This window comes from Rhinatrema bivittatum, chromosome 3 (assembly GCF_901001135.1).
Source record: "Rhinatrema bivittatum chromosome 3, aRhiBiv1.1, whole genome shotgun sequence".
In the NCBI taxonomy this organism is placed as follows: Eukaryota; Metazoa; Chordata; class Amphibia; order Gymnophiona; family Rhinatrematidae; genus Rhinatrema; species Rhinatrema bivittatum.
Window position 1 is genome coordinate 58,526,315 of NC_042617.1, and position 15,046 is coordinate 58,541,360.

Here is a 15,046-nt window from a genome sequence, read left to right on the forward strand (position 1 = left end):
ATCGGAACTCACTAACCTTGACCTTTCCGACGCAGAAACAGCCATCTCTACATGGCACAGCATCACAAACAAGGTGGCAGAAAAACTATGCCCCTTAAAAACTAAAGAGCTTGACCCATCCTTTAAAAACAAAAAACCATGGTTCACTCAAGAACTAAAAAACATCAAACTAGAACTGAGAAAAAAAGAACACACATGGCGAAAGAGACCATCTAACATTACTCTAAATGAGTGCAAAACCCTCATGCACAGCTACAGAAACAACATCCTTCGCACAAAGAGAGATTATTATGCACACAAAATTCACAATTTTGCCTTTGATGCCAAAGCACTGTTCTCATATGTATCAGAGCTCATAAAACCCACTTCACCAGTTATCTCTGACGACCAAGCTCAATCCAGATGCTCTAAACTTGCACAATTCTTCGAAAACAAAATCCTCAAGCTAATAGCACCTCTGGCTACGTGTAATATAGAACCGCCCCCTCTCTACTCTCCCCCCTTCAGCCAGAAAGCAAACCTAGAATCCTTCGAACTCACTTCCTCACTCAAAATTGAATCGATTCTCAAAAAGATGAAACCTTCCACTCATCCGATAGATGCCATTCCATCTAAATTACTACTCACCATCCCAAACATCATTGCGAAGCCCTTAGCAGAGATCATCAACCACTCGCTAACACAAGGACTTGTACCAGACACGCTGAAACTAGCCACTCTCAAACCTCTCCTCAAGAAACCCAACCTGAACCCTGCAGACCTGGCCAATTTCCGCCCCATCGCTAACCTACCTTTTGTCGCCAAACTTATTGAGAGAATAGTTAACAAACAATTGTCGGAATTCCTAGAAGACCACAAGATTCTCACAACAGCCCAATTCGGATTCCGCAAATCCCTCAGCACGGAATCCCTCTTAATCTCATTGACGGACAGAGTCCTCTCCGGCTTGGAGAAAAAGACCCCCTATCTCTTGGCACTTCTTGATATATCTGCAGCTTTCGACACTGTAAAGCATTCTATCCTCATCAACCGGCTCTCAGACATAGGCATCTCAGGATCAGCCCTTGAATGGTTCAGATCATTCCTTAACAATAGGACATACAAGGTCAGAATAAGCAACAAGGAATCACTCCCGGTCAAGTCCACTCTTGGAGTCCCACAAGGATCCTCCCTCTCCCCAACCCTGTTTAACATTTATCTTCTCCCACTATGTCATCTGCTCTCATACACTTCATATATGTGCTCTCACACACTTTATATACGCCGACGACGTCCAGATCCTGTTGCCTATCACTGAATCTATCCAACACCATCAATTTCTGGAACAATTGTCTACAGTCCATAAATTCCCTCCTCACTAGCCTTAACTTAGTTCTCAATACTGCAAAAACGGAACTTATGCTGATCACCCTGGATGACAATTGTCAGGCTGCCAACAATCTAATCACAGCGCTAATGATCTCCTCCATTCACGTAAGAGACCTTGGCGTTACTATCGACAATAGGCTGAATCTCCAAAAATTAGTCACAAACACTACGAAAGAATGTTTTCACAAGCTACAATTATTGAAAAAGCTAAAACCTCTCCTCCACTTTCAGGACTTTAGAACAGTCCTCCAAACTATTCTATTTTCAAAAATTGACTATTGCAACTCTCTGCTAATTGGCCTCCCAGCTATCACCACCAAACCATTACAAATGCTGCAGAACTCGGCTGCCAGGATCCTAACCAACTCTAGTAGAGGAGAACACATCACACCTATTCTAAAGAACCTACACTGGCTCCCTATTAAATGTAGAATAATATTCAAAGTACTAACCATAACCCACAAGACCATTCATTCCCAAACTTCGCTAAATCTAAGTGACCCACTTCGTCCCCACGCATCATCGAGACCAGTCAGAACCAGCTACTTAGGCACCTTATATGCACCTCCAGCCAAGTCATCGCTCAAGAAACGTGCATTCTCGACTGCCAGCCCCTCTCACTGGAATGCTCTCCCCACAGACCTTCGGCTAGAAACTTGTAGTCGGATGTTCAAAAAGAAGCTCAAAACTTGGCTTTTCACAAAAGCCTTCACTTAAAGGTCTCTTCCTCAGGGTCAGATTCACGCATTTCATAACCCAATATGCGAGATGTCCGACGCCGTAACCATTTAATCTTATAAGTTAATTTCATTATTTCCCCGCTAGCTGTATGTTATTATACATTCAAGCTTTTCAAGTCTGCTGTAAATCCAAGTTTGTTGATTGTTTGTTTATATTTATTTATATTTTGTATATTTATACTTATATTTATAATAATTTTATTTTATTTTAAGTCGTTCACTGCTTTATCTATAAGTTCATACGAAGTTAGCCCTGTTACCTGTACCCTCTTGTTTGATGTAATTTCCAACTTCGGTTCTTTGTAAACCGACGTGATATGTACTAGTACAGGAACATCGGTATATAAAAGCCTTAAATAAATAAATAAATATTATGATCACTATTGCCAAGCGGCCTCACCATCATTACCTCTGTCACCAAATCCTGTGCTCCACTGAGAATAAGATCTAAAATTGCTCCCTCTCTCATTGGTTCCCAAACCAATTGCTCTATAAAACTGTCATTTATTCCATCCAGGAACTGTATCTCTCTAGCATGTCCTGATCTTACATTTACCCAGTCAATATTGGGATAATTGAAATCTCCCATTATTAGTGCATTGCTAATTCGGTTAGCTTCCTTAAGTTCTCTTAGCATTTCACTGTCCGTCTCATAATTTTGGCCAGGTGGACGGTAGTATATTCCTAACACTATATCTTCCCCAACACACAAGTGATTTCTACCCATAAAGAATCAATTGTGCATTTAGTTTCTTGCAGGATCTTTATCCTGTTGGACTCTATGCCATCCCGGACATAAAGTGCCACACCGCCTCCCGGGTGCTCCACTCTATCATTGCGATATAATTTGTACCCTGGTTTAGCACTATCCCATTGGTTATCCTCCTTCCATCAGGTCTCTGAGATGCCAGTTAAGTCTGTCATCATTCACTGCTATACACCCTCTCTATAGCTTCCATCTTCAAAGTTGTGTTTTTTATTTGTATTAACATTCAGCTTTTCAGTTAACAGGGATAATTTGAAATCTTTTAGCTCAGGTGATTCTTTAGTTATAGGCACATGTCATCTGACCTCAGGATTGGTCTGTAATGATGAGACTAGTAAAATCCCCAGATAGCTGGGAATGAAGGCTCATGGCATCAGAATGCCAGCAGTGGGTCCAATTTGAGCTGGAAGAAAAAGAGGAGGAATTATAGGGCCAGAAAATAAAAGGAATATTTTCAATAATATTCCTGTTAAGTGAAATGTTGCATATTTTTTCATTCATTCTAGTTATATTAAGCATTAAGATTAAAGGGGAAAAATCACTTAAATATGCTTTTTCAATATTTTAGGGTTAATATTTGATTAATGGCATTTTCTGATATGCAGAAGACATATTTATGTTACCCAAAATATTATGACTATGCAATACTGTAGAAAATACATTGGATTAAATGTCTTCCTGATTATTTTTGTGTTTACATTTGTTTACGCCAGTGAATGAACTTAGATATAAAGGAAGCAAATACAGGGCATACAGGTAGGTAGTTAGAATTGTAGAAAATATGTTTGTGATATTTTTAAACAGATGAAGCAAATCCCAGAAATGAGCAAGAACAGGCTGCGCTTTTTTCTCTCCAACAGTTTCATCTTTTCTGTTTTGGTTCAGATTTCTTGTCATAAGTTTTTATAACCTCTAGATAATGCTTCTACTCTCTCTTTCTCTAGGATCCTCTTGTACATTTGTCAGAAGATATGATAGCAAGAGCATACAACATTTTTTCCATCATGTTTCAGTATGCCGTTGATATATTAACCTGGGAGAAAGAAAATGAATTACCGCTAGGTTTAGAGTGTATGTAAGTATTTATAACAGTCTTGGCTTTCTAAATTCATTTCATCAATGCAAAGTGCCTCCTGCCCATCACTCTATTTCTCTGTCTGTCCATCCATACTTGCTTATTGGGAGTCCTCTCTGAACTGATTTACCTGAAATTTGGTGAGTAGGTCTGTTCCTGAGGTGGGAGCACCCTCTAAGATTTCAGCCAAATTAGTACATAAAGAGAGTGCTGATACATATTGGAGAGCAAGGCCAATCTGAGAAACAAGTGGAAACAGCTGCTTGACCCACTAGGTTGGTACATTTGTTGGCTGGTTAAGTACAGCTCCACCAAAGCCATAGATGTCCCAATGGTCACAAATTGTGCAGAGAAACACAGAATAGTTCAGCCCTGCTAACTACGCCATGAATGGAACTATTTTATACTTCTTACTACTTTTTGTAAACATTTACCAACTAAAAGACTAAGAAATGTTCCAACTTTGCAGTAGGCTACAAACATAAATTTATTTAGCAAAGTTGGAAGCTGCGTACTTCTGTTTAGTTCCACAGTTCATATGACTTAAGATCTGCTTAGTAAGTGAAAGTAAGGGTTGGCATGCTAGGCAAGTGGTGTTTTCACACAAGGCTGCTAACACGTTTTTCACTTTTAAGGTAGGCATAAGGAATACAAACCTTGTTATAAATACTTGAGGGCAGAATTGATTTTCCTTTGTTGTCTGTTAGGATGAGAGAACACACTGAAGTGGTTTTGAACCTGTGGTAATAAAAATTGTGCTAACTTTTAGGGTACATTTTCTTTACTTACATGCTAAACAAGCTAACTCCTGATGTGGCAAGCAAATGGTAGACAAATGCATCAGACGTTTAAAAAAAACCCAACAAAAAAACACATTAAAATGAAAGGGGTAGTAAAATTGAAAAGTGTGCTAACTTTGGTGCTGTTTCAACTTAAAAGGAAATTGCTTTCTGGTTCAGCTTGGGCCCCCAAGCCAGAAGGGTTCTGCCATGGGACCCCCACATTTAACAGCCCACCCATTCAGTAATTTCCTCCCACCTCCATGGCTGGCAGGGAAGACAAGAGTTAGTTAGTGGATGGCAGTCCCAGATGCAGGGCTCCTTCTGGCTTAGGTCGAATTTTCCAAAGTATGCTTGAAAATCCCAAAATCCAAACTCCTCCATAACTCAGCCCCAAGGAGCACCTTCACTCAGTCTGGTAAACTTGCACATAAACAGCATAAATTTGCCCACATAGCGGGTGAGCAATTTTTGTAAAAGGCCACTTCTGTGTGTAAAAGTATTTTACTATCAAACGCAGGAGAAATGCCCCCCCCCCCCCCCCCGCATCTGGAGCCAGTTTTAAAGCACTGTGTAAAAAAATCCCTTCCCAACTCCAAATACAATGCTTAATTTCTGGAATAGCTATTTTTTTTTCTTAATGTTGCTGCATAATTATAATGAAACATGTCTCTTACATTTTAAAAAATCAGTTTCCTTTTATATTATTAGTGTTATAGCCTATCGCTCGGATTTTAAAAGGCCTGCTTGCGCAAATCCCAGGGTTTACACGCGTGGCCGGGCCTTGTGTGTGCCAGATGAATTTTCAAAAGGGCCCGGCCACGCGAGTAAACCCCAGAATACGCACCAGTGCCGGACCTCTTCAAAGGGGCGGGCCATGGGGCATGTTCTGGGAGAGGCGGGGGGGGCGGAGGCTGGCCAGGTCAGCGGCCATTAGCTGCTGTCCCAGGGAAGTGTGTGCCTGCAGTTGGCTGGCGCATGTAAATTACTTCTGCTCCCAAGGAGCAGCAAGTAATAAAATAAAAAAAAAAGGCAATGTAGGTTAGTTTTAGGGGATGGGGAGGAGAGGGGAAGGAGAAGGAAGGTTAGGCAGGGGGTTAGGGAAGTTCCCTCCCAGTCCGCTTCTTAATTGGAGTGGACTGGGAGGGAACTGGGAAAGGCCTGATTGGGTCACCTTGTGGAGTTTGCATAAATTTGCTGCCCGCAAATGTGCGCATGGATTATAAAATCTGGCATGCAAGTGCGCACGGCCACCCAATTTTACAACTTGCGTGCTTATGTTACAAAATCGGCACGTCCATGTGCGCGCATGTTATAAAATCTACCGCATGGCTGTCTCAGCATAGTTCTACCCTGCTTACGGGCCGATACAGTACAGTGTGCGTCCAACCCGCCGAACCTAATAGCGCCCTCAATATGCAAATGCATGTTGATGGCCCTATTAGGTATTCCCGCGCGATTCAGAAAACAAAATGTGCAGCCAAGTCACACATTTTGCTTTCAGAAATTAGCGCCTACCCAAAGGTCGGCGCTAATTTCTCCGGGCACCGGGAAAGTGCACAGAAAAGCAGTAAAAACTGCTTTTCTGTGCACCCTCCGACTTAATATCATGGCGATATTAAGTCAGAGGTCCCGAAGGGTAAAAAAAAGTAAATTAAATAAATAAATTAAAAAAAAAAAATTTTGAAGTCGGCCCGCGGCTGTCCGGTCGAAAACCGGAAGCTCAATTTTGCCGGTGTCCGGTTTCTGAGCCCATGGCTGTCAGTGGGCTCGAGAACAGACGACGCGCTAGTGTCCCTAGCTCCTCCTCCTTTTGCCTGTTTTTACTGCCGGGCCTCATTTAAATACAGAATCGTGCGCACGCCGAGAGAGCGGGCGTTCGCCTGCTCTCCCATGGACTTTACTGAATCGGCCCGTTAGTGTGCAGAATGCTTTCTTCCGGTAAGATCAATTTCTGTTAAGATGAGATAATTTCTCTTCTTGCTTCTGTAGTAAAAAGATCACCTGCAATTTCTTCCCTTGGTATCCTTAGATATTTTTATTTTGTAATTCTCCCATTTATGTCTTTGCTGTGACAAATGGTCCTGGCTTAGAAAATGAGCATGCATAAATACTTGTATCCCTTTTTAATTTGGTGACATTTTTGTACTTTTTCCCTTCAGACTCTTCATAAGAATCTCATCAGCATGTAGAATAAATGTACTACTTTTTGCAAATTACATCTTATTATACTCCTTAGGAAAAAAAAGCCTTCATTTACTAATTCTGTTTATGAAACTACAGGACTGACTAAATGCTAGTATATTACACCTTAAATACAAGCAAACAAGTTAATGTTCATAGTAACAGAAATACATTAGATGAATTTTTAAAGCTAGCTATGAGGACTAAGGATCTTGAATCAGTTACCATTTTTAAATATCTTGCCATCTGGTTTGATCAGACTATTAGCTTTGATTATGCTATCAGGTTGGTTTAATTGTTTAAAAAATAGAGGAAAAAAGTGAAGGTAACGAATGTGGAACAAAATGCAGGTCAAGTGCAGTACAGTTAGTATACAGTAAAATTGCTCTTAATACTCAAATCTACATATGCATTATGCAATTGTTGTGTTCTACTCTTAGTATGTTATATTCTAACTCTCCAGTCTCCCATGCCTAGTTGAAAACCTTCAGCAAATATAAGTAAACATAATGGAGCCCAATCTTTGCAAGTGTGACCTGATGAGGGCCATATGCAATAGGAGGAAGACTTGTTTTTTTGCTTTGTTTAATGCATGAAAATATATATGTAAACTCTTGATATTTATTGACCTTGTACACCTATTACCTGCTTGTAATCTGTTGGTCTCTTTCCTAAGGGCCGATACAGTACAGTGCTCTCCGATGGAGCGCACTGTTAACCCTCCATTGGACGTGCGTTTTCGACGAGCTAGCGTTACCCCTTATTCAGTAAGGGGCTGAAAACGCGTGTTCACCCCCCCCCCCCCCCCCGAACCTAATAGCGCCCGCAACATGCAAATGCATGTTGATGGCCCTATTAGGTATTCCTGCGCGATTCAGAAAGGAAAATGTGCAGCCAAGCCGCACATTTTAGTTTCAGAAATTAGCGTCTACCCAATGGTAGGTGCTAATTTCTTCGGGCACTGGGAAAGTGCACAGAAAAGCAGTAAAAACTGCTTTTCTGTGCACCCTCCGACTTAATATCATGGCGATATTAAGTTGGAGGCCCCGAAAGTTACCAAAAGTTTAAAAAAAAATAAATAAAAATTTGAAGTCGGCCCGCGGGTCGAAAACTGGACGCTCAATTTTGCTGGCGTCCGGTTTCCGAACCCGTGGCTGTCAGCGGGCTCGAGAACAGATGCCTGCAAAATTGAGCATCGGCTGTCAAACCCGCTGAGAGCCGCTGCTCCATCCAAAAGGAGGCGCTAGGGACGTGCTAGTGTCCCTAGCGCCTCCTTTTACCTGTTTTTACCGCTGAGCCTAATTTGCATACAGAATCGCGTGCACAGGAGAGTGGCCTGTGCGCGTTCGCCTGCTCTCCCGCGGACTTTACTGTATCGGCCCGCTAGTTAGTGTTCAAGTACTATCTCACTCAGCGTACAGTAACATCTCTTTATTCTCTGCCCCAAGATGCATCACTTATCTGCATTAAACATGATCTGGCATGTCTCTCCGCACATTCACTAAGTTATTTGTATCCTTCTGAACAATCAAAGAGCTATGCTATATGTTTACAATGCAGATAGCCAGGAAGGAGTAGAAAACAGGGGTGATCTAGCGAAGCTCAAGCATGGTGTAAGGTCTAGGAGCTGAGATTTAATGCTAAAAAAAAAATGCAGAATAATGCATTTAGAATGCAAAAATTCAATGGAAATGTACAGTAATGGAGGAGAAATTCTTCTAAGCACAAAGGAAGTGCAGGATCTGAGGGTAATTGTATCTGATGATCTTAAGGTGGCCAAACAAGTGAATAAAGCAACAGTAAAAGCCAGAAAGATCTTGCTACATAGGGAGAGAGATGGTGAGCAGAAAATGGGAGGTGATATTGCCCCTGTATAGGTTACTGGTGAGACCTCACTTAGAATACGGTGTACACTTCTGGAGACCACACTTTCAAAAGGATATAAACAGGATGGAGTTGGTCCAGAGATGGTTACTAAAATAGTCAGTGGTCTTTGTTCTAAAGCATATGGGGATAACTTAAAGATCTAAACATGTATACCCTAGAGCAGTGGTCCCCAACCTTTTTTGCATCATGGATCAGTTTCATGCAAGACAAATTTTCCACGGACCGGGGGAGGGTTGTCACACACATAACAAAACACAAGCAAGTGCATATTGTTTAATTTAATTATTACATTTATAATGTAAATGTGACTCACCATAATGCAGAATCAGTGGAGCACTGAGCTTGTTTCCCTGCAATGAGACGATCCCATCTAGGGGTGATGGGAGACAGTGACACCCGAAGTGTGTTCCTTATGTCCAGTCTACTCCGTAATCTTGTTTTGGTTGCTGTGACTGCAGAAAACCCCATTTCAGATAGATAGGATGTTGGAAATGGAAGCAGGGTTTTCAGTGCTTTTATGGCGAACTCAGGATATTCCGCCTTGACTTTAATCCAGAACGTTTGGAGATTTGAAGTCTTAAACATACTTTTAAGGCCTCCATCATTTGCGATCTCAAGCAGTTGATCTTCTTCCAGCATGGACAAGGTGGATTCACCAGGCTTGTTCACAAATGGGTCCTTCCTAGTTTGTGGGTCTTTTGTTGTTGGAAAGTATCACTCAAACTCTTCTAAAAGCTGAGATAGGTGATTGTGCAGCAGTTGGGAGAATGAATGCCCAGGCTTGGTCTCTTCCAAAATCCCTGCTAATGTTTGAAATATGTCAGATATCCCTATTTTCACTCGCTGTCCCCACAATTCCAGCTTGGCTTTGAATGCTGCTACCTTATCTGCCAACTTGAAGACAGTGGTCATTCTCCCCTAAAGTGACAGATTAAGTTCATTGAGCAAGTTGAATATGTCACACAAGTAAGCAAGTTTTGTGACCCCCTTCTGTACTACTGAAATGTGCTGCAAGTGGTGATTGTTTTTCTAAAAGAAATCTATGAAGCGGCTCTCATAACTCAAAAACTCTGGCCAGTGATCTACCTTTACAAAGCCATCTCACTTCTGTGTGTAAGAGAAGACGTTTGTGCTCCGCATCCATCTTCTCATAGAGCTGCTTCAACAGACGTGCGTTACGGGCATGTATTTTGATGTGATTAATAACTTTAATCACATCTTGCAAAACGCTGTTAAGTTCAGGTGACATTTTTCAGCTAGCTAGCATTTCTCTATGGATGACACAGTGCATAGGCTCACATTCAGACGAAACCTCTTTGACCCGAGCAGTTAAACCAGAAAGCCGTCCATTCATGGCAGCCGCTCCGTCCGTGCGTACACAGACACAAAATGGCCAGTTTAGTTTTCCCGATATGTAATCATCCAAAGACTTGAATAGTTCTGCACCTGTGGTGTTGGTTGGCAACAATAATGCACGTAACATATCCTCATGCACATCCTCCTGAAAAATATATTGCACAAAAACAAATATTATTGCCTTATCAACATCCGTAGACCCATCAATCTGGATTGCGTTCCATGGTGACACATTAATCCTCTCTAACAATTATACCTCAATGCCCACTGCTATTTCATCAATTCGTCTAGTTATGGTGCTAGTCAAAAGAGGAACCTGTGCTACCTTTTTAACTGCAGTCTCTCCTAAAAGTTCACGACAAATGTTCTTCGCGGCAGGCAGGATTAACTCTTCACCAATAGTGAAGGGCTTCTTAGCCTTGGCAATGCGGTTAGCCACTAAGAATGATGCTCTCAGTGCAGACACATTTGATGATGCGGTGGCCTTTAATAATTGCTTCTCTCCTTCGTGTTCACATTTTTTTTCTTTAAAAAAACAAAGGCTTGTCTTTTGATGTAGGGTCTCTAAGTGGTGAAACAGTTTTGAAGGCTTTGGCTTCGTCACCACATATTAGACAGAGCGGGCTTGGGCCATGTGCATCACCTGTTGCGATAGACCCATAACTTATGTAGGACTCCTGGTATTTTCTTTTAAACGTAGCTCACTTTTTTTTTTTTTTTGGCAGTCTTGGGGCCTTCTGTCTCATCATTAGGTCTTTTCCCCCTTTTCAAAGAAGCTCTTCAGCAGTGTTTGCTTTTTACTCTTTTTATAAGCCTTATAAGTGGGTTAGCAGCTAACCATTAGCTTGTGAGCTTAATTTATCGGTACATGGAAAAAATCGTGACTGAGTGTGCAAGTGCAGAAACGAGGCACAGATGGAAGTTGTCACCCTGCAGACTGCAATAGTCAAGAAAACGGAAATAAAATAAAAATGAAAACGTTTTTATTCTTTCTGTGCGGCCCGGTACCAAATGATCCCCGGCCCGATTCTGGTCCGCAGTCTGGTAATTGGGAACCCCTGCCCTAGAGGAAAGGCAATATAGGGGAGATATGATAGAGAGAGTCAAATATCTCAAAGGTTTCCATGCACAGGTGGTGAGCCTTTTTCAATGGAAAGGAGGCTCTAGAACCAAGGGGTTAATGAGATGAGGATGAGAGGATGGTGGATGAATGGAACAGACTCTCAGAGGTGGAGGAGACAAGAAAGCATAAGATAAATACAGGGATCTCTAAGGAAGTGATGAGAATTCCAGTGCTCAGTTAATTATACATATGAGCAGAGTGGATGGGCCATACACTCTTTTTCTGCCATCATGTTTCTCTGTTAAAGTATGACATAGTTAGGGTTATCTGTTTAAAATGCAAATATTGCTTGTCTCATCCCAGATTATTGTGAAAAATATTAGATAGAGGTTCATTGACAGATCATTGTGGAACTCCACTTGTTATCTTTTGACTGTAATATGTACTATTAACTGTGAACTCCTCTTGCATCTGCTATCACTTAGCCCAATAAGGTCTACTTACCTTCAATGCTGTATCATTCATGGGATTCTAATGGGGGCAAACAATCCCTCCAAGCCCAAAGTTCTCACATGTGGTGTGCTCCAGGGCTCAATCCTCTCCCAGATCCTTTTCAGTATTTACATATGCCCTGTCTATAACCTCATTCAGTCCTTCAGCATTGAATACCATCTTTTTGCAGATGACATTCAAATCTGCATCAAAATTGGGTCAGACAAGCTTTTGAAGGGGGGAGGTCACATGATGTGCTGCTGAGAGCTAGATGTGCCGAAGAGTAGCTTCCCCGGCTTACCTTTTCTTTCATAAGTTTCTTCTCTCTCTCAAATTTTGTTGAAATTTTACTGTTCAACATGTCGAAAAAGTTGATGTGGGTGGAAAACTCAGCCACACCTCGGCAACAGACTAAAAAATCAGCAGTTGATACGGACTGCGTCTCGGAGGAATCTGGCTCGGACAAGGATTGCCTGACCCTCCCTACCTTGACTGAGCACACTGCGACGCTGCAGAAAATATTCGATAACTTTTCCCAGCAACTTACCCAGAATATAGTCTTGAAATTGGTGGTGATAGTAGAAAAAGTGGCATCTCTGGTCTCTTTGGTGCAGGACAACTCGGCGCAGCTGGGAGAGACTGTTACCTGGGTCAAGGAGCTTGAGATGTCATTGACACTCAAAAGTTGAAGCCCTGGAAAGGAAGTACGAGACTTTGGTAGAAAAGACTGATGATATGGAGAATCAAGGACGGTGGAAAAATCTTAGTAGTGGGCCTGCCTGAAATTGTAGAAGGTAAAGATCCGGTGGAATTTTTCTCAAAATGGCTGCCAGAGGTCCTGGGGATCGAAACGCGTAAAGGCCATATGAAGACTGAGAGGGCTTATCGGGCCTTGGCAGTTCTGCCACCACTAGGAGGTAGGCCGCATGCATTCAAATGCATAGTTATGCAGACAAAGCTAAGATCTTGGCGAATGCTCAGTTACAACCATCTATAATGTATGATGCACACAAGGTCCTATTTTTCCAGATTTTTCACTGCTTGTGCAATGGAAATGGGGCAGTGTTTTGGAGGTGAAGTGGGGCCTGCGGGCTTTAAGAGTATTCATATGCATTGCTATATTCCGCTAGGCTTAAAGTTAATCCAGTGGGCTACCCACCACTATATTTTGATACAGTTGATGTGGCCAAGGACTTTCTGTTGAAGGAGAATATTGGGTCAGAAGGGGCCCAAGGTGGATCGCAGCTATGCTGAGAGATGTGAGCAGGAGAGAAAATTACATTTTCTGGGGGAGGGGTGCAGAAGGCATGAGGTGGTACTGGTTTTTACAGTATATCTTGGATCCCCTCTTGATTGACTTTTTTTTTTTAATTTTGTATATTTGGTTTGGCTTTTTTTTTTTTTTTGTGCATTTTTATTATGTTGAGTGCCAGTGTAGTGGTTTTACTCTGTTGCCGTCTTTTGTACTCAGCTGGATTTGGGAGCTGTACGACAAAGTGACTTGTTCTTGTTATACTTTGAGACGGACCTGGTGAGGCAAATTTTATTTGGAATTCTACCAGTTATCTTTTGGAACTTTATTTTCTTCAGACACTCTGCATTGGCAGCACAGTCATCTCTCCAGTTTCCACTGCAGTGGATGCGCAACATGTTCTAGACATTTATATTTGGATTTCTTGTGTGCAGACTTTTTTCTTACTGTTTTTGATATATACTTTTTTTTATGGCTTTGGTGCTACATAGCTTTCTTGAGGGCCCTTTTTCCCCCTCAGGGGATACTAGGTGGAGTAGTTGGTTCTTTCCAGAGGTAAACTAATTTTGGTCTGGTTTTCTTCTTATTGTCTGTATTTTCTATGCTGTGATTGCATTTTGGCACCTAAGCCTTTTGTGTTGTGGGTTATTCCTATCTTGGCTTTGGAAGAAAGGGTGGGTTGGGGGGGGGGGGGTTCTGAGGTTAGCTGGAGTAGGGCGGGCAAGGTGGGGGGCTAGCATGAGGGCGGGTCTCGAGAGATGGGTAGTTCTCAGGGGAATGGGGAAGTTTGGGTGGGTGTGATAGTTATGGGCTGGTTGTTTTTTGGGGGATTTTCAGAGTATCACAGATAATAGGGCTTCTTGGGGTGATCCGGGATGTCTGTTGGGAGTGGAGGAGTTAATGGATTTTTACTGCTTTCGGCACTTCCTATTTTTTTGTTTATGGCTGAGATCAGAATTTTATCCTTAAATGCCAGAGGGATCTCAACACCAGTGTAAAGAACCAGTTTCTTTGGCAGAAGGGAGCTAATATTGCTTTTTTTACAGGAAACACATTTGGTGACTAGTGAACATGACAAACTAAAATGCGCTTGAGTAGGTCAGGTGCATGCAGCTGCCTTCTCTTCTAGAAGCAGGGTAGGGGGAGGGGGTCTGTGTGCTTATACATAAGAACCTTCCATTACAGGTTCTTCCATTACATGATTCTTGCTGCAACTTAGATGACCACTTTGTGATTTTTGGAATGTAGTTTATTTATATGGGAGATCACTCACACTAATAAATGTGTATGGCCTTAATGTGGGGCAGCTGGCATTTTATAATATACTGCAGGAGTCCTTGGTTTCAATTGCTATGGACTGAGTGTGTTGGGGGGGGGGGGGGGGGGGGAGGGGGATTGGAATGTCTGTCTTAGTCCGGATGTGGACAGGTCAGGCACTCATAAGGTGCAGGATGGTAGTGGGAAAGGGCTTAGAGATCTGATACAGACTTTTAACCTTGTGGACATCTGGAGGACATAGAATCCCAGTAGTACGGACTACACTTATTTTTCTCCCAGGTTCCTAATTTACTTTCGAATAGATTTCTTTTTATGCAGTGGGGGTTTTGTTAGTTCAGTCTTTAAACCTGACATACTAGGGTGCACTGTCTCTGATCACCATGCTATCTCTTTGTCTTTCCCTGTAGGAGGGGATGGGAGTCACAAAAGATGAGGCTTAATATGTCTCTCCTGGGGCGGTCTGATTTTTGGGATGGGGTTTGGAAAGTAATGGAGGAGTTTGAGATTCATAACACTTTGGATGTCTTTAATCCCACCCATCGCTGTGAATCCTTGACGGCGGTGCTCCGTTGTTATATCATATCTTACTCTAGCCATATTAACAAACACAGGAAAGTGAAGCGAGACGATTTGGAACGACAGGTTAAGGTATTGGAGAGTAAACATAAGGCAGATTGTTCTAATGTCAATTATTGTAAATTGACCCTGCTTCGAGATCGGCTTAAGGGTTTACAGGTGGATGATATTGAAAAGACTATGAAGTTTTTGAAGCAGAGATATTATGACATGGCAACAAGGTGGGTTCC

At 42.0% G+C, this 15,046-nt stretch overlaps 1 protein-coding gene across 1 annotated transcript in view; it reads left to right on the forward strand.

The window, feature by feature from the left end:
• The window catches only part of UBR2 (ubiquitin protein ligase E3 component n-recognin 2), a 426,990-nt gene that overhangs the window by 82,853 nt on the left and 329,091 nt on the right, over positions 1-15,046 (forward strand). The window contains 1 exon segment of the mRNA XM_029593304.1: positions 3,819-3,949. Coding sequence (XP_029449164.1) covers positions 3,819-3,949 — 131 coding nt within the window.